The 23,534-nt window shown below is 47.1% G+C and overlaps 1 protein-coding gene across 1 annotated transcript in view; it reads right to left on the minus strand.

The window, feature by feature from the left end:
- ccnjl (cyclin J-like) overlaps positions 1-23,197 on the minus strand; it is a 111,441-nt gene extending 88,244 nt beyond the window's left edge. The window contains exons 1-2 of the mRNA XM_068043365.1: positions 22,989-23,197; positions 14,954-15,164 (exon numbers count right to left, since the gene is read on the minus strand). Coding sequence (XP_067899466.1) covers positions 14,954-15,164; positions 22,989-23,105 — 328 coding nt within the window. The 5' untranslated portion in view covers positions 23,106-23,197. The remainder of the gene's footprint in view (positions 1-14,953; positions 15,165-22,988) is intronic.
- Positions 23,198-23,534: the final 337 nt, after the last annotated feature.

The raw sequence follows: 23,534 nt of genomic DNA on the forward strand, positions 1-23,534 counted from the left end.
TGTCCCTAAATGTTCCCCTGTTACTTGACGCACTTCATTTCCCAGAACCAGATCCAGCAATACCTCCTTCCTCATTGGACTGGAAACATACTGCTGTAGAAATGTCTCCAGAACACACTCGAGAGATCCAGAGCCTCAGCTGTGATACCCTCCTCCAGATTTAAATGGCAATCAAATCTCATCATATAAAGAATCCTACTTGAGTAGACTGCAAGTGGACAGTGAATTTCAGAGGAACCATATTGCAGCAAGGAGTCAATGCCCAAGGGAAGAAAAACTTTAAAAGCAACAAAAAACAAAAAAAGGGCTCATTTGTAAATCTCTTTGTCGGGTTAAGATTTCCTGTTGCAGTGAGCTAGATATGCAGAGCTGGTTCAACCTTTTGGACGTGTTGAACAATTTGGTCTCTGTATTTTCTGCCAAAGCCCAACATGCTGGAGATAGGTACCTTGTGACAAATGTACACAGAGATCTGGAGGGAGAAGGAATCAAAGAAAAAAACTCACATTTATGTAGCACCTTTCACAACCCCAGGACCTCCCAAACCTTTTTACAGCCAATGAAAGTACTTTTGAAGCGTAATCACGATTGAAATGTTAGGATAGGCAGTAGCCAATTTATGCACAGCAAGGTCCCACAAACAGCAATGAGATAATGACCAGAATCTGTTTGACTGATACTATAGAAATATTGGCCAAGAAACCAAAGATGAAAAAACACTTGCATTTATATAGCACCTTTCACGGCCACCAGATGTCTCAAAGCAATTTACAGCCAATTAAGTACTTTTGAAGTGTTGTCACTGCTGTAATGTTGGAAACACGGCAGACAATTTGGGCACAGCAAGCACCCACAAACAGCAATATGATAATGTATTTTTGTGATGTTGTTTGTGGAATAAATATTAGCCAGCACAGCAGGGATCACTCCTCTGGTCTTAAAATCATAGGCATTTACTACACAGGAGGCCACCATTCGGCCCATCGAGACCATGCTGGCTCTCAACGGAGCTATTCAGTCAGTCCCACTTCCCCGCTCAATCCCCGTAGCCCTGCAAATCTATTTCCTTCAAGTGGCCATCCAATTTCCTTCTGAAGTCATTGATTGTTTCCGTTTCCACCACCCTTGTGGGCACCGAGTTCCAGGTCATTACCACCCACTGTGTAAAAAGGTTCATCCTCATATTTTCCTTGCATCGCTTGCCCAAAACTTTTAATTTGTGTCTTTGTACCATTAGTTAATAGGAACAGTTTTTCCTTCTCTAACTTATCTAAGCCTGCCATAATCTTGTACACCTCTATTAAATCTCCTCTCAATCTGCTTTGTTCCAAGGAGAACAACCCCAGCTTTTCCAACCTAACCATGTAACTAAAATCCTCCATTCCTGGCGAATCTCCTTAGCACCCTCTCAAGGACCTTCACATCCTCCCTAAAGTGTGGTGACCAGAACTGGATGCAATTCTACAGTTGGGACCTTTATAAAGGTTCAGCATAACTTCCCTGCTTTTGTACTCAATGCCTCTGTTTATGAAGCCCAAGATCCCATATGCTTTACAAACCACTCTCTCAGTATGTCCTGCCGCCTTCAAAGATCAATGCACATGCACCCCCAGGCCTCTCTGTTCCTGCACACTCTTCAGAACAATGCCATTCAGTATATATTGCCTCTCCCTACTCCTTCTACCAAAATGCATCACCTCACACTATGCCACAAGCCTCAATTTGTTAACCAGCCTTTTATGTGACACCTTATCAAATACCTTCTTAAAATCCATATAAACATCCACTGCATTCCCTTCATTAACTTCTGTTACTTCATCAAAAAATTCAATTAGATTAGTCAAGCATGATCTGCCTTTTATAAGTCCATGTTAGCTACCCTTAATTAACTTGAACCTCTCCAGGGATGTTGATTTTTTCCTAATTATGGTTTCTAAAACCTTACCCACCACTGATGTTAAACTAACTGGCCCTGTAGTTGCTAGGACTGCCCTTACACCCTTCACAAGTGCCACTCTCCAATCCTCTCCCGTATCCAGGGAAGAACAGAAGATTCTTCGGGACAGGATTTACTCCCATTTGGAAACAAATGGACTTATTAGCGAGAGACAGCATGGTTTTGTGAAGGGGAGGTCATGTCTTACTAATTTGATTGAGTTTTTTGAGGAAGTGACGAAGATGATTGATGAGGGAAGGGCGGTGGATATTGTCTATATGGACTTTAGTAAAGCCTTTGACAAGGTCCTGCATGGCCTTGATAAGTATGTACCTGTCAGGCAAGGAGGAATTTGTCGAGCGAGGGAGCCGTGGTTTACTAAAGAAGTTGAAGCGCTTGTCAAGAGGAAGAAGAAGGCTTATGTTAGGATGAGACGTGAAGGCTCAGTTAGGGCGCTTGAGAGTTACAAGCTAGCCAGGAAGGATCTAAAGGGAGAGCTAAGAAGAGCAAGGAGAGGACACGAGAAGTCATTGGCGGATAGGATCAAGGAAAACCCTAAGGCTTTCTATAGGTATATCAGGAATAAAAGAATGACTAGAGTTAGATTAGGGCCAATCAAGGATAGTAGTGGGAAGTTGTGTGTGGAATCAGAGGAGATAGGGGAAGCGTTAAATGAATATTTTTCGTCAGTATTTACAGTAGAGAAAGAAAATGTTGTCGAGGAGAATACTGAGATTCAGACTACTAGGCTAGATGGGATTGAGGTTCATAAGGAGGAGGTGTTAGCAATTTTGGAAAGCGTGAAAATAGATAAGTCCCCTGGGCCAGATGGGATTTATCCTAGGATTCTCTGGGAAGCCAGGGAGGAGATTGCAGAGCCTTTGTCCTTGATCTTTATGTCGTCATTGTCAACAGGAATAGTGCCGGAAGACTGGAGGATAGCAAATGTTGTCCCCTTGTTCAAGAAGGGGAGTAGAGACAGCCCTGGTAATTATAGACCTGTGAGCCTTACTTTGGTTATGGGTAAAATGTTGGAAAAGGTTATAAGAGACAGGATTTATAATCATCTTGAAAAGAATAAGTTCATTAGCGATAGTCAGCACGGTTTTGTGAAGGGTAGGTCGTGCCTCACAAACCTTATTGAGTTTTTCGAGAAGGTGACCAAACAGGTGGATGAGGGTAAAGCAGTGGATGTGGTGTATATGGATTTCAGTAAGGCGTTTGATAAGGTTCCCCACGGTAGGCTATTGCAGAAAATACGGAAGTATGGGGTTGAAGATGATTTAGAGCTTTGGATCAGAAATTGGCTAGCTGAAAGAAGACAGAGGGTGGTGGTTGATGGCAAATGTTCATCCTGGAGTATAGTTTCTAGTGGTGTACCGCAAGGATCTGTTTTGGGGCCACTGCTGTTTGTCATTTTTATAAATGACCTGGAAGAGGGTGTAGAAGGGTGGGTTAGTAAATTTGCGGATGACACGAAGGTCGGTGGAGTTGTGGATAGTGCCGAAGGATGTTGCAGGGTACAGAGGGACATAGATAGGCTGCAGAGCTGGGCTGAGAGATGGCAAATGGAGTTTAATGCGGAAAAGTGTGAGGTGATTCACTTTGGAAGGAGTAACAGGAATGCAGAGTACTGGGCTAATGGGAAAATTCTTGGTAGTGTAGATGAACAGAGAGATCTTGGTGTCCAGGTACATAAATCCCTGAAAGTTGCTACCCAGGTTAATAGGGCTGTTAAGAAGGCATATGGTGTGTTAGCTTTTATTAGTCGGGGGATCGAGTTTCGGAGCCACGAGGTCATGCTGCAGCTGTACAAAACTCTGGTGAGACCGCACCTGGAATATTGCGTGCAGTTCTGGTCACCGCATTATAGGAAGGATGTGGAAGCTTTGGAAAGAGTGCAGAGGAGATTTACTAGGATGTTGTCTGGTATGGAGGGAAGGTCTTACGAGGAAAGGCTGAGGGACTTGAGGTTGTTTTCGTTGGAGAGGAGGAGGAGGAGAGGTGACTTAATAGAGACATACAAGATGATCAGAGGGTTAGATAGGGTGGATAGTGAGAGTCTTTTTCCTCGAATGGTGATGGCAAACACGAGGGGACATAGCTTTAAGTTGAGGGGTGATAGATATAGGACAGATGTTAGAGGTAGTTTCTTTACTCAGAGAGTAGTAGGGGCGTGGAACGCCCTGCCTGCAACAGTAGTAGACTCGCCAACTTTAAGGGCATTTAAGTGGTCATTGGATAGACATATGGATGAAAATGGAATAGTGTAGGTCAGATGGTTTCACAGGTCGGCGCAACATCGAGGGCCGAAGGGCCTGTACTGCGCTGTAATGTTCTAATTACGGCAAGCCCTTCCGCTATCTCCATCCCCACTTCCTTTAGCAAACTGGGATGCAAGTTATTCGGACCAGGTGACTTATCTACCCGAAGCATAGCCAGTCTTTTTAGTACCACTCCCCTCAATGTTTACCCTATCCATTGCCTCGACTCTCTCCACTTCAACTGATATTTTTTCAGATTTAACTCCCTTAATGAACATTGATACAAAGAACAGTACAGCACAGGAACAGGCCATTCGGCCCTCCACGCCTGCACCGATCTTGATGCCTGTCTAAACTAAAACCTTCTGCACTTGCAGGGTCCGTATCCCTCTATTCCCATCCATGTATTTGTCAAGATGCCTCTTAAACGTTGCTATCGTACCTGCTTCCACCACCTCCCCCGGCAGCAAGTTCCAGGCACTCACCACCCTCTGTGTAAAGAACTTGCCTCGCACATCCCCTCTAAACTTTGCCCCTCGCACCTTAAACCTATGTCCCCTAGTAACTGACTCTTCCACCCTGGGAAAAAGCTTCTGACTATTCACTCTGTCATGTCACTCAACTTTATAAACCTCTATCATGTCGCCCCTCCACCTCCATCGTTCCAGTGAAAACAATCAGAGTTTATCCAACCTCTCCTCATAGCTAATGCCCTCCACACCAGGCAACATCCTGGTAAACCTCTTCTGTACCCTCTCCAAAGCCTCCACGTCCTTCTGGTAGCGTGGCGACCAGAATTGCACACAATATTCTAAGCGTGGCCTAACTAAGGTTCTGTACAGCTGCAGCATGACTTGCCTATTTTTATATCTATGCCCCGACCGATGAAGGCAAGCATGCCGTATGCCTTCTTGACTACCTTATCCACCTGCGTTGCCACTTTCAGTGACCTGTGGACCTGTACGCCCAGATCTCTCTGCCTGTCAATACTCCTAAGGGTTCTGCCATTTACTGTATACTTCCCACCTGTATTTGATCTTCCAAAATGCATTACCTCACATTTGTCCGGATTAAACACCATCTGCCATTTCTCCGCCCAAATCTCCAACCGATCTCTTTCTTGCTGTATCCTCTGACAATCCTCATCACTATCCGCAACTCCACCAACCTTTGTGTCGTCCGCAAACTTACTAATCAGACCAGCTACATTTTCCTCCAAATCATTTATATATAATACAAACAGCAAAGGTCCCAGCACTGATCCCTGCAGAACACCACTAGTCACAGCCCTCCATTCAGAAAAGCACCCTTCCACTGCTACCCTCTGTCTTCTATGACCGAGCCAGTTCTGCATCCATCTTGCCAGCTCACCTCTGATCCCCTGCCACTTCACCTTTTGTACCAGTCTGCCATGAGGGACCTTGTCAAAGGCTTTACGAAAGTCCATATAGACAACATCCACTGCCCTTCCTTCATCAATCATCTTTGTCACTTCCTCAAAAAACTCAATCAAGTTAGTGAGACACGACCCCCCCTTCACAAAACCATGCTGCCTCTCGTTAATAAGTTCATTTGTTTCCAAATGGGAATAAACCCTGTCCCGAGGAATCCTCTCTAATAATTTCCCTATCACTGACATAAGACCTCACCGGCCTATAATTTCCTGGATTATCCTTGCTACCCTTCTTAAACAAAGGAACAACATTAGCTATTCTCCAGTTCTCTAGGACCTCACCTGTAGCCAATGTGGATACAAAGATTTCTGTCAAGACCCCAGCAATTTCTTCCCTTGCCTCCCTCAGTATTCTGGGATAGATCCCATCACGCCCTGGGAACTTATCTACCTTAATGCTTTGCAAGACGCCCAATACCTCTTCCGTTTTGATAATGACATGACCCAGACTATCTGCACTCCCTTCCCTAGACTCATCATCCACCAAGTCCTTTGGTGAATACTGATGCAAAGTACTCACTTAGTACCTCGCCCATTTCCTCTGGCTCCACACATAGATTCCCTCCTCTGTCCTTGAATGGGCCAACCCTTGGCCTGGTTTACCCTCTTGCTCTTTATATACATATAGAAAGCCTTGGGATTCTCCTGAATCCTTTTTGCCAATGACTTTTCATGACCCCTTTTAGCTCTCCTGACTCCTTGCTTAAGTTCCTTCCTACTTTCTTTATATTCCTCAAGGGCTTCGTCTGTTCCCAGCCTTCTAGCCCTTATGAATGCGTCCTTTTTCACTAGGCTCACAATATCCCTCGTTATGCAAGGTTCCCGAAACATGCCAAACTTATCCTTCTTCCTCACAGGAACATGCCGGTCCTGGATTCTAATCAACTGACATGTGAAAGACTCCCACATGTCAAATATTGATTTACCCTCAAATAGCCGCCCCCAATCTAAATTCTTCAGTTCCTGCCTAATATTGTTATAATTAGCCTTCCCCCAATTTAGCACCTTCACCCAAGGACTACTCTTATCCTTATCCACAAGTACCTTAAAACGTACGGAATTATGGTGACTGTTCCCGAAATGCTCCCCTACTGAGACTTCGACCACTTGAACGAGCTCATTCCCCAATACCAGGTCCAGTACGGCCCCTTCCCTAGTTGGACTATCTACATATTGTTTCAAGAAGCTCTCCTGGATGCTCCTTAGAAATTCTGGCCCATCCAAGCCCTTAGCACTAAGTGAGTCCCAGTCAATATAGGGGAAGTTAAATTCACCCACCACTACAACCCTGTTACCTTTACATCTTTCCAAAATCTGTCTACATATCTGCTCCTCTACCTCCCGCTGGCTGTTGGGAGGCCTGTAGTAAACCCCCTTCCTATTCCTGGGCTCCACCCATATTGCCTCGCTGCATGACCCCTCTGAGGTGTCCTCCCGCAGTACAGCTGTGATATTCTCCTTAACAAGTAATGCAACTCCCCACCCCTTTTACATCCCCCTCTATCCCGCCTGAAGCTTCTAATTCCATAACATTTAGCTGCCAATCCTGTCCTTCCCTCAACCAAGTCTCTAATAGCAACAACATAGTTCCAAGTACTAATCCAAGCTCTACGTTCATCTGCCTTACCTGTTATACTTCTCGCATTGAAACAAATGCACTTCAGACCACCAGTCCCGTTGTGCTCAGCAACATCTCCCTGCCTGCTCTTCCTCTTAGTCTTACTGGCCTTATTTACTAGTTCCCCCTCAGTTATTACACCTGCTGTCCGACTGCTCAGGTTCCCACCCCCCTGCCACACTAGTTTAAACGCTCCCGACTGACGCTAGCAAACCTCGCAGCCAGGATATTTGTGCCCCTCCAGTTTAGATGCAACCCTTCCTTCTTGTACAGGTCCCACCTGTCCCTGAAAAGATCCCGATGATCCAGATATCTGAAACCCTCCCTTCTACACCAGCTGTTCAGCCACGTGTTTAGCTGCACTATCTTCCTATTTCTAGCCTCACTGGCACGTGGCACAGGGAGTAAACCCGAGATTACAACCCTAGAGGGTCCTGTTTTTTAAACTTTCTACCTAACTCCCTAAACTCCCCCTGCAGGACCTCGTCACTCTTCCTGCCTATGTCGTTGGTACCGATGTGTACCAAAACCTCTGGCTGTTCACCCTCCCCCTTCAGAATGCCCCGTCTGTTCAGAGACATCCTTGACTCTGGCACCAGGGAGGCAACATACCATCCTGGAGTCTCTTTCATGTCCACAGAAGCACCTATCTGTGCCCCTGACTATAGAGTCCCCTATAACTATTGCTCTTCTGCGCTTTGTCCCTCCCTACTGAACAGTGCCAGCCATTGTGCCACTGCTCTGGCTGCTGCTGTTGTTTTCCCCTGATAGGCCATCCCCCCCAACAGTATCCAAAACGGTATACTTGTTAGAGAGGGGGATAGCCACAGCGGATTCCTGCACTGCCTGCCCCTTCTAGCGGTCACCCATCTATCTGCCTACACCTTGGGTGCAACCACTTCTCTAAAACTCCTGTCTATGACGTTTTCTGCCACCTGCATGCCTCTAAGTGCATCCAGTTGCTGCTCCAACCGATCCATGCAGTCTGTGAGGAGCTGCAACTGGGTACACTTCCTGCAGATGTAGTCGTACGGAACGCTGGAAGCGTCACGGACCTCCCACATCTCACAGGTGAAGCATTTTACCCCTCTAACTGACATTTCTAGCACTAATTAATACATTTTCTCATTCTCCCTTTGCCAGTCTAATTTTCTTTTTCACCTGCCCTCTCAACTTATTTTAAAATAAGTCACTTGAAAAATTCACCTGACATGCATCATACACCCTCTTTTTTTTGTTTCATCATAATCTGCATCTCCCTCGTCATCCAAGGAGCCCTGTTATTGATTCCCTGACCTTTCACTCTTGTTGGAATGTACTTAGCCTGTACCTGAAGCATCTCTTCCTTAAAGATATCCCATTGTTCTGATACAGCACTTCCTGTCAGTCTTTGGTTCCACTTCAAAATAGTGCCATGGGATCTTTTACATCCACCCAAGCAGGCAGGTGGGGCCTCAGTTTAACATCTCATCCAAAAGATGGCACCTCCAACAGCGCAGCACTCCCTCAGTACTGCAATGGAATGTCTGCCTTGATTTTTGTGTTCAAGCCCCTGAGTGTAACTTGATCCCGGAACCTTGTGATTCAGAGACGTGAGTGCTACCAACTCAGCCACAGCTGACAGCAAGAGAACTCCTCGGCTTTTTAAGTGATGTTGGAAGAATAAACATTGGCCAGGATACAGAAGAAAAATTTCCTGTTCATCTTCAAAATAATGCCATGGGATCTTTTACATTCACCTAAGGGGACACACAGGGCTTCAGTTTAACATTCATCCGAAAGACAGCACCTCCGAAAAGCAGGGTTTTCACTCCTGCTCACTATCTAATGGCCCCTGCTCGAAAGTTCCCACGTGTGGACAAGATCAAGCTCAGCTGCTATGCTCTCTGCAGTTGAATTGCCTGAGTGCTTGGTTCACACATGAAGAATGATCATTCAGATAAGGTACGAGACACCTGGTATTTGGGAAACCATAATCCAATGCGGGTTAATTACTTCAGGAGAGGAAGGAAGCAAATTGGAGAGGGGGTAACAAAATGTGACAATGAGCATTGTGCAACGATCTTTAAGCACAGGCATATATAATTATGGGGGTAAAAAGCATTCATAAAATCACGAGCTATTTTAGGCTGGAGAGTATAAAGACAACCTATAGCACGCATATCACCAACTGTTTCTGCAAACCAAAAGTATTTGCTTACAAAGCAGGCTAATGACTACAGTAAAAATTAAGAGCTATTTTTGGACATCTTCAAAGGTTCAATATGAACAGTTCACATAAGAGTTCAGCAAAGCTTTGAAGGATCACATGGCTTCCACTTCTGCTATTGTCTTTGTAGCATCAAGCAGACAACTGCTGCAATAACAGCCAAAGCTGTTTAGAAATTATTCTGCTATAACTAAGGAACAGCACATGCTTCAATGGTGCAAATGAACTTCCTTCGATTGCAGCTTAAAAGGAAAGTTCTGCCCTTCCTCACCCTTTGTACATTTAAAATCAGTAATAAGTAGACTGCAGTTAGACTGAATAGACAATACCAATCATGATCAATCACCATTTCCCTCACCCAACATTCCATAGTCCCCAAGGATTTTCAACTACTAATCCAGGTACTGGTTTAAAGGAGATCACTGTCAATTTATGGAGAAAATAGCTCAGAAAGGCCTAGCATATAATGAGGAAGCAAAGCAAATCCCACCTGCAGGATATGGATTTATAAGCAGATGTGAAAAATCTTGGAAAAGTTTACATTTTCAGAAACATCCCCTCCAGGCACAGGTGCGAGGAAGACCAACTGGTCAGATTCCTGCAAGGTTGGAATTTCAGATAGCAAATCTGGTGAGCAAGACAGACTACTAAATCTTAAATTTGACATTCTAAGGAAAAACAGGGAGATTTACTGGGGGAGGGGGGAAATGATTTGATTTCCGAGCTATATTGAATTATAGTAACCTCTCACTAATTGTGTACTGTCCAGTGAGCTACAGCCATGCTGGTCAACAGGTTTTATTCACTGGCCCATGCCAAGTGAACTGCTCTTAGCCACAGCATCAAACAGGCTATGCAAATGCCTTCAAACAAGATGCGATGGTGACAAGAGGAAGTTGGAACTTGGATCACTATATAGTGAACCCTGATGGAAAGGCCAAGAGGATCACATTCAGTTGTAACGGTCACCATATCTAGTTTCCAACATTCACTTCCACGACTCACTCAACGGGGGCGGGGGGGGCACTTGGGTGAGTATTAGTGGACCACTAGCACTATCCCCTGCTATGTCTCAATATCTTCAATAGAGATCATGGTAGACGGAAAATTTCAAAAGAACAAAATTACAGTTTTTCTCTAAAAGCTTTCACTTAATCATTTTCTTATTATGACGCCCTTGAACAAATCACCAAGCTCAAAGTTGTTGAATGGGAAAGATTGCCAGTATGAACAGTTTAGATATCAAGCTGAACCTCAGGAAGGATATACCAGTATACTACCAGGATTTGAAAGATTAAATTGAGGATAGGTCACAAAGTTGACTAATATTTTCTTTGATTTTAGAAGGCTCAGGATGATCTAATTGAGGTTTTTAAAATAATAAAGAGATTCCACAGGTTGGATACATAGAAATAATTTCCTCTGGTGGGTGGGAGATCCAGTAACAAGGTAGCACGATATTAAAACTAGAGCTAGGCCATTCAGGACTGAAATCGAGCGCTTTTCCCACGCAAAGGGTAGTGAAATTCTGGAACACTCTCACAAAGAGTATGATGTGCTATGGATAAAGACAGATAACTGCAGTTGAGGTACAGATCAGCTATGATATAATTGAATAGCAAAACAAGTTCAAGGAACTGAATGGCCTACTTACTGTTCTTATGTTACTACAAAATGTGCACAAGTTTGAATACTGATGTTGCCTGTCAACAATATGGACACTTTTCAGCCATTTGATAAAGTATCACACAGCAGCAAGTCACAGGGTAGGGGAAAGAGATGGGGGAGAAAATGACAATCCCCTTGCCACCAACAACTACTTATATTTACATAGTGCCTTTAACATAATAAAGTTTCAAGGCACTTCACAGGAGCAATATAAAACAAAATAAGACACTGAGCCACATAAGGGGATATTACATCAGATGATCAAAAGCTTGGTCAAAGAGGCAGATTTCAAGAAGTATCTTAAAGGGGGAAAAGCAAGATAGAGGCAGAGGGGTGTAGGGAGGGAATTCCAGAGCTTAGGACCTAGGCAACTGAAGGCAGAGCCACCAATGGTGAAGCAATTAAATTCAGGGATGCTCAAGAGACCATATCTCGGAGGATTGAGGGGCTGGGTAAGTTTTTAAAGAGGAGGGGGCAAGACCACGGGGAATTTGAAAACAATGATGAGAATTTTTGAACTTCCTACAATTCGATCACAGAATTTCTGTCAACATTCTCGGAGAAATATATTGCACCATACCTTCTTCCCCCAACTTAGAACAGTGGCACTGTGCCAAATGACTTTACAGGCAGAAAGAACATCTTAAATAGGCATCGCTTTGGGTAGGCTTAGCTCCTTGAACAGCCCATGCTATCACAGTTGCTGGGGAAGAGTTAATGCTACAGTTGGCAAGAATTGCTGTTTCAGCAAAAGCTGTTAACCAGAAACTGTCACTGTAAAATAATGCTTCAATCCACTAAATTTGCCACAATGAGAAATGATCATAAACTCAAATTTCACATTCCAGGCATAATTTTGCAAGGTTTCACGATTGATACGGCAACTGATTAGCAGTAAGCATGAACCCAGAGATGGGCTACAACACTGCAACCCATATTTTCTGACTCACATTTATTGCTTGAGGGGCTAGGAAGTAAACCTGGGTATGTATGCATCAACAAAATTATCCCATAAAAGATATTTTTAAGGAACGCTTCCCGATTTAAACACAAGGTGGCTAATAAAATGGTGGAACAGAACTAATGGCCGACTCCAGTTCTTGGGTAAACCTTTGCTTTTATTCAGCAGAAATAAAAAGCACAAATGCTGGATACCTTAAACAAAATAGAAGACTTATTCATGAAGCCTCGCTCAAAATATTAGGCTATCATTGTCCCAAATATTTCAGTACTTTCTGCTTTTATTTTTGATACAGAAAATTACAAGAACAGAAACAGTAATAACTGTTTCCATAATACTCCTCCATTCCCCCTCTAGTCTCATCTTTGCTATTCCTGACAACTGATAAAAGGCTGAAGGTCACTGAAATAGAACTGTTAAACTAAAAGATTTAAAGCAAAACAGAAAATGCTGTAAACACAGTGGAGGTCACTCAACAGCTGCAGCAAGAACAGGCAAGTCAACATTTCGAGCTGGACACTTATTAGGGATTCCGACGGCTTATCCAGTAACTTATAGGCAGAACAGGATAGGTCCCTGGCTCAATTCCCAGTTTCTGCTGAGTTAGCTAATTGCAGCAAGTTACTAACAGAAAAAAAAGGGATGGAACTTCCATTTATATAGCGTTTTTCATGACTTTAGGATGTCCTAAAGCATTTCATGGCCAATTAAATACTTTTGAAGTGCAGTCAGTATCATAATGTAGGGAAATGTGACAGTCAATTTGTACACAGCATGGGTCCACAAACAGCAACGAAACAAATGACCAGAAAATCCATGAGTAATGTTGGCTGAAGGATAACTGTTGGCCAGGATACGAAGTGAACTTCCCTACTCCTCTTCCATTGGTTCTTACTTGTCCAACTGAGAGGGTAAACAGGACCTCACCTTGTCATCTCATTCAAAGGACAGCACCTCAGACGATTCAGCAACCCCACAGTACTAAAATGAAGTGGCAGCCTAGATTATCTTCTAACTCCAATGCAACAGTGCGACTGAGGCAAGGCTGACACTTCAAGCAGGGGCTACAAAGACCTTCCTTGAGAAAACTTGGTCCATATTCCCACTTGTGGGGACATTGGGAAAGGCCAGGACCAATCTCAGTTATGCTGCCCTGACAACTCAGTACCCTGACACTTGCTATATGCTTAAATATAGACTAGTGTGTGAAGTACAAATGGACAGCTCGAAGCTGTAGATTGATACCCAATATAAGTTAATGCCTTCAAGAGGGGAGGGAGGAGATAAAATTGAGACGGGTGGGAGATAGACAGACAGAGGAATCAATTCCCTCAATTAAACAATAAACAAACTGTTCAACACAATTTAACTCTCTCAGATGGACTTTTCAAAAAGATTTTCAGCAAAGGTCAACTGTGAAGCTACACAATTTAATAACAGCAGAAGTACTGTTTCAAAGGACCGCAATCGTATCTTACAATCAATCCCCATTAATCAGCTGCAATTTTAAACTCTCTCAACTTATTTTTTCAAATTGCACTTGGGGGTTCAGTTATTATGCAGGTTTATTGGTAGCATGAGTCGATTTGAACATTGCACAGATGCTAAAGATTTAGATTAGATTAGATTAGATTAGAGATACAGCACTGAAACAGGCCCTTCGGCCCACCGAGTCTGTGCCGACCATCAACCACCCATTTATACTAATCCTACACTAATCCCATATTCCTACCAAACATCCCCACCTCTCCCTATATTTCCCTACCACCTACCTATACTAGTGACAATTTATAATGGCCAATTTACCTACCAACCTGCAAGTCTTTTGGCTTGTGGGAGGAAACCGGAGCACCCGGAGAAAACCCACGCAGACACAGGGAGAACTTGCAAACTCCACACAGGCAGTACCCAGAATCGAACTCGGGTCCCTGGAGCTGTGAGGCTGCAGTGCTAACCACTGCGCCACTGTGCCGCCCGCATAAACCTGAAGTCAGGGCCGCTCGCTCCAAAGTATAAATTCAGCACAATGTCAAATCTGGTTTATAAAGTGCTCAAGGGGTCACCTGACCTCAATAAAGTGTTTAAAGTAAAGATTCTTCCTTCTGAATTCTTTAAACATTTAAATTTCTAGCTTGGAGACAGCTCTGCCCATGTGTGTATTCAGGCCTGTGGAGAACTCTACTAAACACTGCAGTTATGACTTCCAGCCAGACAGAAATCAAGCAACATACATGCAAACTGCAGCTATTGGTCTCAGGCTGGTTAGCTGCAGTGCAAATACATTCCAAAGGATGTAATGGGTTGGATGTAATTCATGTAAGATTTTATGCACTTGTTGAGGAAGCAAAGCTACATAAGAAAATGGTTACTTCTACCCAAAAAAAATGACCCCAATACTGAAGGTAGGTTTTGGGTGGAACAGACACTGCGCCATGCAGCAAAAAAGTTAGGCAATTTAAAAACAATGTAACAATGTAACAGTATATGGAGAACCCCTGATTTTTTCTTTGAACAGAATAGTCTTTATTGGATGTAAAACTTAATCTACAATTACTTTCTAGATACTGAATAGTTAAAAGGTTTACTTGTCCTGAATGTCCTCAGGATGAGAAATATGCTTCAAAGTCACACATTCCTTTTTGAACTGGTTAATATTCAGACAGGTATGATTATGAAAAGGACAGTAATTTTTGCAATATTTACACTTCCAGACATTGGCCATCTGCAACTTTATAAGATCACCTCATTAAAAAAAGTAACATATCAGCCATCAATTCCAAAACCTGGCAGAGTCATTTTCAAATTATACTTATTTAAGCAGTCCAATTTAAAAAACATACTTACTAGCTAGGAGGAGGCAGGAAAGGGCAATGACATATAGCTGTTTTGCTGCAACGTCGTAGTGGTCCATGAAAAGGTCTAGTAAGTAAACAGCGAGGTGACGTGCTGTGGGACAGAGCTGGTAGCGATTGCTCAGGATGGCGAGGAGGTCAGCAAAATAGCGGCGCAAGCCAATCTGTGGTGAATGAGCCTTGTAGACAGGCAGCTTCAATTCCTATGCACACAATGCAAAAGAGCAGGGAAAAGAAAAGGCGTCAAGTGTGTGTCTTGACAGAAAGAATACCTAGAAGCTCTCGCTTGCCACCTGCTAGTAGGGTCTGACTGCTTAGCAACAAAGGCACATTTTTTTTTAAACCACAGAACAGTTGCTGGAACAGGATTTACGCCAGGAAGAAAAAATGCAAAGCACGGCCCTCATTAGGAGATGCGTAGTTGTGCTACGAAACCTCATCATAAAAACAATGTACAAAGCCCATGCACAATACCAGGCCATGCTCCAGTAAGCTCCAGGCTTTTCTAAGCCCGTGTCATATTTTGCCATGAGTGAACAGCTGCATGCTGAGCTTGGTGAAGCCAGAACTTTGATGCTTACAGGTGACCCTCATTATATAAGGTAAATAAAAAGCCATAGTTAAGTCAACAGTCTGTTTGCAATCGTACAACTCAACTTCACCTAATAGGATATTTTAAAAAATCTCAAGAAAAAAAGATTCACGCTTGCCATTTGACCTTCCAATTGTTTTCCAAGACCTCTTCAATTTCGGTCACCCGTTTAGACCTCCTGGTGAGATAAGAAAGTCGTTCCAAAACTTCTGTGTTGTTTTAACACTGACACCTAGTTTACATTTCCCACGGCTTGTTTGAGAACCAAACAGGAATCTCAAAAATGCACATGACATTTTTCATCACTGTGCAGAGGAAAACCAAGATTTGAAAATAAAATGTCTCCATTGCATTAAGTTCTTGTTACAAGTACTAAAGAGGAAAAAGCCTGTTTATGATGGAAATCACTTCTAACTAACTCTATAGGTTTAGTTCTTAAATTACTGAAACCACTTATTTTGATAACTTGTAAAAGGCTCCAATTCAAAAGCATCAATTGATGTTTTAACAAACCAAACATGTTAAGTCCTCTGTACAATCTAGTAAGTTACTTTGGATTCAGAAGGACCTGTACTGTTAGCGAACAGCTTGTATTTTGGACCTAGGCTGTAAAAAGTGAAGGACAATGTTGGGCAGCTTTGATTTGGATAGATTTATTTAACTGCCAGTATTTCAGATGAAAGTTTCAAAGCAGGGAATTACTTCAAAATTTAGTTTTGTAAAGTGCAAACAATGCTAGAAGTATTGTAATTTTCCAAACTAGCCAAGCTCAAGTTTTATCATTTTGCTGAAGCTGCATTGTTATAAAATAAAATGGATATTTAGCAATGAACATAAAACTCAAAACTAACTTTCACAGCCGCATGAACAACAACTCACATCGATAAACTATTCAACCTGTAACGACAGCACCAACATTTTAGTTATCAGTAATTCTGTGAATTAATAAACTAACATGTATTGTTGGAAGCCAGGGATTGAGTAATTAAACAGAAAGGAAATGCACCATAGCCATACAAACCTCTAATTATAATAGGAAATCTTCATATCCTGGGAACAGTTTGATATAACTACTAACATCTGCAAAATAGGACCTTACAACTTCTTACATACAGGGTACAACAGTTCAGAATACAAAATCTTTTTAGTACAGGGATAATAAATGTAAATATCGATTATACAGTGACAGTCAAACCTTCATTACTGGCTGTTCATACTGTATATAGGCGGTAGCTGAACTCCAGTGTTGAAGCCAATGTAGGTATGCATAAACCCTGCCTCAGATTATTCAATTTTAATTTCAATCAGGACATGGGGTCCTAAAATCACATTACTCAACAACCCAGGTATCTTCAATAAGTGATGACATTGTCCCTGAACCACTGAAATAAGGAATGGCCAAGAAATACAACAATGAAACAGAAAGGGGAGTCAGTAATGTAACAAAAGGCATCGTTTCAATACTGGATGTAAAACTAAACATGACTTTGTTACGACCGAGGCAAGAGGAGTGCACTGTTTATTCTAATTCCACTTCTTCACCGGTCACAACATATATTTAAATTTTTTCCCCACTAACCAATACAGTCAATCACAGACTCTTTTTACCCTAGAATAAAATACACCAACCATGTTTCTTTTATAATAAACTGATAATTTTGTTGTTTAAACAAGTCTTAACCAGTAATGAAGTAAAGTATAAACACACAGATTGAAATATTAAAGTTCCCTTTTTACCTTCGCCCTTCACACACACACACACACACACACACACACACACACACACACACACACACAGGTTAACCAGAAAAATTAAGAGATTTGTATTTTAGACGTCGATTATAGACAAAAAACACACGGGCTGAATACTTGCTCATTCTTGAAGCAACAGCAGATGAAATATGTTGTGTTCTAAAACTGGCATACAGTCTGGCCTCCGAGTACACGTAGATGGGTCACTGGGATCTTTTAGAACTGTTCTTTTTAGGCGGCGTTGAGAATTAATTTAGCAGGCTTTTCTCCAAAGACAGGAGACGAGATGAGTTGACACAGTAGACTTCTCAGGGTCTTGTAGAGAGGTGCTGGAAAGCTGAGCTGGGTTGTGGTGTTCTCTTGTCTCCTTGGAAGTTCTTTCCTTTTTTATACAGTTCAACCACAACTCGAAACAATTCAAAAGCAAAACTGAGAACAGGAGGGTCAAGCTTTTGACCGGTCACTTCTTTATAAACAACTTCTCCAGATTTCCAAAGTTCTCTGTTGTTTATTGAGCTTCTTCTTGTTGCTGGAAATCAGGTGGTTTCCAGGAAAGGCTTGTTTTCCTCACAAGACCTCAGTGCCCCTTTAAAAAAACATTTCCAGAGGCTGTTTTTCAGTCAAGTGGCCTTTACATGACCCCCTTTGAATACCCCAAAGTTTAACATTCCTTCAATTTTTCAAAAATGAATCCTCAAAACAGAGGCACTTTCATAACTTCATTGCCTATGTACAGCATTCATTTTGAGGGATGAAAATTTACAATAAGTTTAACTTGCTCCAAGTAAAATAGTTTTATTTACTTCTAATAACAGCTCTGTAGTCTGTTTTCCTGTGTTTAGCTTTGAGCTTTTGTACATTATTCACACAAACAATAACCAAAGGCAAGTTTCTGAGAATCCAAATGAAACCTAAGTTCTCTGTTTAAAAATGTATTATGGCATCAAATAGTTGTTGGACACTGCATCACCGTTTTGCACTTGTTGCAGCTTCTAAAAGCCCCATAGTGAGCACTAAATTACAGGTAGAAGTAAAACATTTTGCATTCATCACTATGTCTTCAAAACTGCTTTTACTTCTTTAAAAACTACTTGATGGAATGTTTTGAGTGTTTAAAGGAACAATTCCAACATTTGCTTTCCATTAACGCTGAAACAATCCAAAACAGAACTAAGTATTAGTTTGACACTGCACTAGGAAAAAAGTTAGAAAGGGCTTTTAAACAGGACAAAAAACCTCATTTGCACTTACCAGCCACAATAAAAGAACTTAAAACAAATTGAATGGGAAGGAGTACAACTACTAAGTACTTCAAACTGTTCCTTCTAAACAGACAACATTCTTTACACAAGCAGTGTTTAAAAATCAAATGACAAATTCGCATACAAAATAAACAGTAAGTAACCTTCCATCAACAAAACAGGTAGAGAAACTTTTAAAGAGACAGCAGTGAACAAAGGGGCAGTTAAATGGCAAATGGGAGCGAAGGCCTGGAGAGAGAGGTAGAGGTGGGGGGGGTGGGAAAAGAGAGGTGGGGGGGGTGGGAAAAGAGAGGTGGGGGGGGGTGGGAAAAGAGAGGTGGGGGGGGGTGGGAAAAGAGAGGTGGGGGGGTGGGAAAAGAGAGGTGGGGGGGGTGGGAAAAGAGAGGTGGGGGGGGTGGGAAAAGAGAGGTGGGGGGGGTGGGAAAAGAGAGGTGGGGGGGTGGGAAAAGAGAGGTGGGGGGGGTGGGATAAGAGAGGTGGGGGGGGGTGGGAAAAGAGAGGTGGGGGGGGTGGGAAAGGGAGAGTGGGGGGGGTGAAAGGGAGAGTGGGGGGGGGGTGAAAGGGAGAGTGGGGGGGGTGAAAGGGAGAGTGGGGGGGTTGAAAGGGAGAGTGGGGGGGTTTGAAAGGGAGAGTGGGGGGGTTGAAAGGGAGAGTGGGGGGGTTGAAAGGGAGAGTGGGGGGATGAAAGGGAGAGTGGGGGGGTTGAAAGGGAGAGTGGGGGGGTGAAAGGGAGAGTGGGGGGGTTGAAAGGGAGAGTGGGGGGTTGAAAGGGAGAGTGGGGGGGTTGAAAGGGAGAGTGGGGGGGTTGAAAGGGAGAGTGGGGGGGTTGAAAGGGAGAGTGGGGGGGTTGAAAGGGAGAGTGGGGGGGTTGAAAGGGAGAGTGGGGGGGTTGAAAGGGAGAGTGGGGGGGGTGAAAGGGAGAGTGGGGGGGTGAAAGGGAGAGTGGGGGGGGTGAAAGGGAGAGTGGGGGGGGTGAAAGGGAGAGTGGGGGGGGTGAAAGGGAGAGTGGGGGGGGTGAAAGGGAGAGTGGGGGGGTGAAAGGGAGAGTGGGGGGGGTGAAAGGGAGAGTGGGGGGGGTGAAAGGGAGAGTGGGGGGGGTGAAAGGGAGAGTGGGGGGGGTGAAAGGGAGAGTGGGGGGGGTGAAAGGGAGAGTGGGGGGGGTGAAAGGGAGAGTGGGGGGGGTGAAAGGGAGAGTGGGGGGGGTGAAAGGGAGAGTGGGGGGGGTGAAAGGGAGAGTGGGGGGGGTGAAAGGGAGAGTGGGGGGGGTGAAAGGGAGAGTGGGGGGGTGAAAGGGAGAGTGGGGGGGGTGAAAGGGAGAGTGGGGGGGGTGAAAGGGAGAGTGGGGGGGGGTGAAAGGGAGAGTGGGGGGGGGTGAAAGGGAGAGTGGGGGGGGGTGAAAGGGAGAGTGGGGGGGGTGAAAGGGAGAGTGGGGGGGGTGAAAGGGAGAGTGGGGGGGGTGAAAGGGAGAGTGGGGGGGGGTGAAAGGGAGAGTGGGGGGGGGTGAAAGGGAGAGTGGGGGGGGTGAAAGGGAGAGTGGGGGGGGGTGAAAGGGAGAGTGGGGGGGGGTGAAAGGGAGAGTGGGGGGGGGGTGAAAGGGAGAGTGGGGGGGGTGAAAGGGAGAGTGGGGGGGGGGTGAAAGGGAGAGTGGGGGGGGTGAAAGGGAGAGTGGGGGGGGGTGAAAGGGAGAGTGGGGGGGGGTGAAAGGGAGAGTGGGGGGGGTGAAAGGGAGAGTGGGGGGGGGTGAAAGGGAGAGTGGGGGGGGTGAAAGGGAGAGTGGGGGGGGGTGAAAGGGAGAGTGGGGGGGGGTGAAAGGGAGAGTGGGGGGGGGTGAAAGGGAGAGTGGGGGGGGTGAAAGGGAGAGTGGGGGGGGGTGAAAGGGAGAGTGGGGGGGGTGAAAGGGAGAGTGGGGGGGGGTGAAAGGGAGAGTGGGGGGGGTGAAAGGGAGAGTGGGGGGGGTGAAAGGGAGAGTGGGGGGGGTGAAAGGGAGAGTGGGGGGGGTGAAAGGGAGAGTGGGGGGGGTGAAAGGGAGAGTGGGGGGGGTGAAAGGGAGAGTGGGGGGGGTGAAAGGGAGAGTGGGGGGGGTGAAAGGGAGAGTGGGGGGGGTGAAAGGGAGAGTGGGGGGGGTGAAAGGGAGAGTGGGGGGGGTGAAAGGGAGAGTGGGGGGGGTGAAAGGGAGAGTGGGGGGGGTGAAAGGGAGAGTGGGGGGGGTGAAAGGGAGAGTGGGGGGGGTGAAAGGGAGAGTGGGGGGGGTGAAAGGGAGAGTGGGGGGGGTGAAAGGGAGAGTGGGGGGGGTGAAAGGGAGTGTGGGGGGGGTGAAAGGGAGAGTGGGGGGGGTGAAAGGGAGAGTGGGGGGGGTGAAAGGGAGAGTGGGGGGGGTGAAAGGGAGAGTGGGGGGGGTGAAAGGGAGAGTGGGGGGGGTGAAAGGGAGAGTGGGGGGGGTGAAAGGGAGAGTGGGGGGGGTGAAAGGGAGAGTGGGGGGGGTGAAAGGGAGAGTGGGGGGGGTGAAAGGGAGAGTGGGGGGGGTGAAAGGGAGAGTGGGGGGGGTGAAAGGGAGAGTGGGGGGGGTGAAAGGGAGAGTGGGGGGGGGTGAAAGGGAGAGTGGGGGGGGTGAAAGGGAGAGTGGGGGGGTGAAAGGGAGAGTGGGGGGGTGAAAGGGAGAGTGGGGGGGTGAAAGGGAGAGTGGGGGGGTGAAGGGAGAGTGGGGGGGGTGAAAGGGAGAGTGGGGGGGGTGAAAGGGAGAGTGGGGGGGGTGAAAGGGAGAGTGGGGGGGGTGAAAGGGAGAGTGGGGGGGGTGAAAGGGAGAGTGGGGGGGGTGAAAGGGAGAGTGGGGGGGGTGAAAGGGAGAGTGGGGGGGGTGAAAGGGAGAGTGGGGGGGGTGAAAGGGAGAGTGGGGGGGGTGAAAGGGAGAGTGGGGGGGGTGAAAGGGAGAGTGGGGGGGGTGAAAGGGAGAGTGGGGGGGGTGAAAGGGAGAGTGGGGGGGGTGAAAGGGAGAGTGGGGGGGGTGAAAGGGAGAGTGGGGGGGGTGAAAGGGAGAGTGGGGGGGGGTGAAAGGGAGAGTGGGGGGGGTGAAAGGGAGAGTGGGGGGGGTGAAAGGGAGAGTGGGGGGGGGTGAAAGGGAGAGTGGGGGGGGGTGAAAGGGAGAGTGGGGGGGGGTGAAAGGGAGAGTGGGGGGGGGTGAAAGGGAGAGTGGGGGGGGTGAAAGGGAGAGTGGGGGGGGTGAAAGGGAGAGTGGGGGGGGTGAAAGGGAGAGTGGGGGGGGGTGAAAGGGAGAGTGGGGGGGGGTGAAAGGGAGAGTGGGGGGGGGGTGAAAGGGAGAGTGGGGGGGGGTGAAAGGGAGAGTGGGGGGGGGGTGAAAGGGAGAGTGGGGGGGGGGTGAAAGGGAGAGTGGGGGGGGGTGAAAGGGAGAGTGGGGGGGGGTGAAAGGGAGAGTGGGGGGGGGGTGAAAGGGAGAGTGGGGGGGGGGTGAAAGGGAGAGTGGGGGGGGGGTGAAAGGGAGAGTGGGGGGGGGGTGAAAGGGAGAGTGGGGGGGGGTGAAAGGGAGAGTGGGGGGTGAAAGGGAGAGTGGGGGGGTGAAAGGGAGAGTGGGGGGGTGAAAGGGAGAGTGGGGGGGGGTGAAAGGGAGAGTGGGGGGGGTGAAAGGAGAGTGGGGGGGGTGAAAGGGAGAGTGGGGGGGGTGAAAGGGAGAGTGGGGGGGGGGTGAAAGGGAGAGTGGGGGGGGGTGAAAGGGAGAGTGGGGGGGGGTGAAAGGGAGAGTGGGGGGGGGTGAAAGGGAGAGTGGGGGGGGGTGAAAGGGAGAGTGGGGGGGGGGTGAAAGGGAGAGTGGGGGGGGGGTGAAAGGGAGAGTGGGGGGGGGGTGAAAGGGAGAGTGGGGGGGGGGTGAAAGGGAGAGTGGGGGGGGGTGAAAGCGAGAGTGGGGGGGGGTGAAAGTGAGAGTGGGGGGGGGTGAAAGGGAGAGTGGGGGGGTGAAAGGGAGAGTGGGGGGGGTGAAAGGGAGAGTGGGGGGGGGTGAAAGGGAGAGTGGGGGGGGTGAAAGGGAGAGTGGGGGGGGTGAAAGGGAGAGTGGGGGGGGTGAAAGGGAGAGTGGGGGGGGTGAAAGGGAGAGTGGGGGGGGTGAAAGGGAGAGTGGGGGGGGTGAAAGGGAGAGTGGGGGGGGTGAAAGGGAGAGTGGGGGGAGTGGGGGAAGGTGGGGTAGGCCGAGGTGGGGTAGGCCGGGGAGGGGTTTCGGTGCTAACGGGCCCGAGCTCCAAGCTCGGATCCACAGCCTATACAGCAGATCCTCGGCTTCTGACCCTGGGAAGAAGTTTCAGCGAAGGAGCGGCAGCCCTGGTTCCGCTTCAAAGTTTTCCCATAACTGAGGGGTTCGACTGGCACCCCATCCCCCCCCCTCCCTCCTTCCCCTCGGCCCGGATGAAAGCCCAGACCTTGACTCTGAGTGCCTGGTGGATGTCGGTTGCCAGCTGCCCCTTCCACCACTGTTCCTCCAGCTCCATCCTTCCCATCCACACAAAGAAGCCCGTCCGAACCGAGCACACAGGCATCCGGCAGTAACGGCAGCCGGGCGCTGGGACCGTGCCCCGCAGGGTCCGATCTGCGACTGCCGGCAGACCCCACAGCGAAGGGCCGGAACACCTCGTCCGAGCTCACTCCAACCGCACCACAAGCCGGTGGCTGCAGCAAACACAGCGCATGCGCCAACAGCCAGCCTTCCCCGGCTGGTGAGGCGGGGCTAAGGAGACGGAAGGACCAGTAAGGGGCGGGGCTTCAGGGGGATATGGGCGGGGCTTCAGGGGAACATGGCTGGGCTTGAATGGTACATGGGCGGTGCTTCGGGGGAACATGGGCGGGGCTTCAATGGAACATGGGCGGGGCTTCAGGGGAACATGGGCGGGGCGTCAGGGGAACATGGGCGGGGCGTCAGGGGAACATGGGCGGGGCGTCAGGGGAACATGGGCGGGGCGTCAGGGGAA

Source organism: Heterodontus francisci, chromosome 12, assembly GCF_036365525.1.
Source record: "Heterodontus francisci isolate sHetFra1 chromosome 12, sHetFra1.hap1, whole genome shotgun sequence".
NCBI lineage: Eukaryota > Metazoa > Chordata > Chondrichthyes > Heterodontiformes > Heterodontidae > Heterodontus > Heterodontus francisci.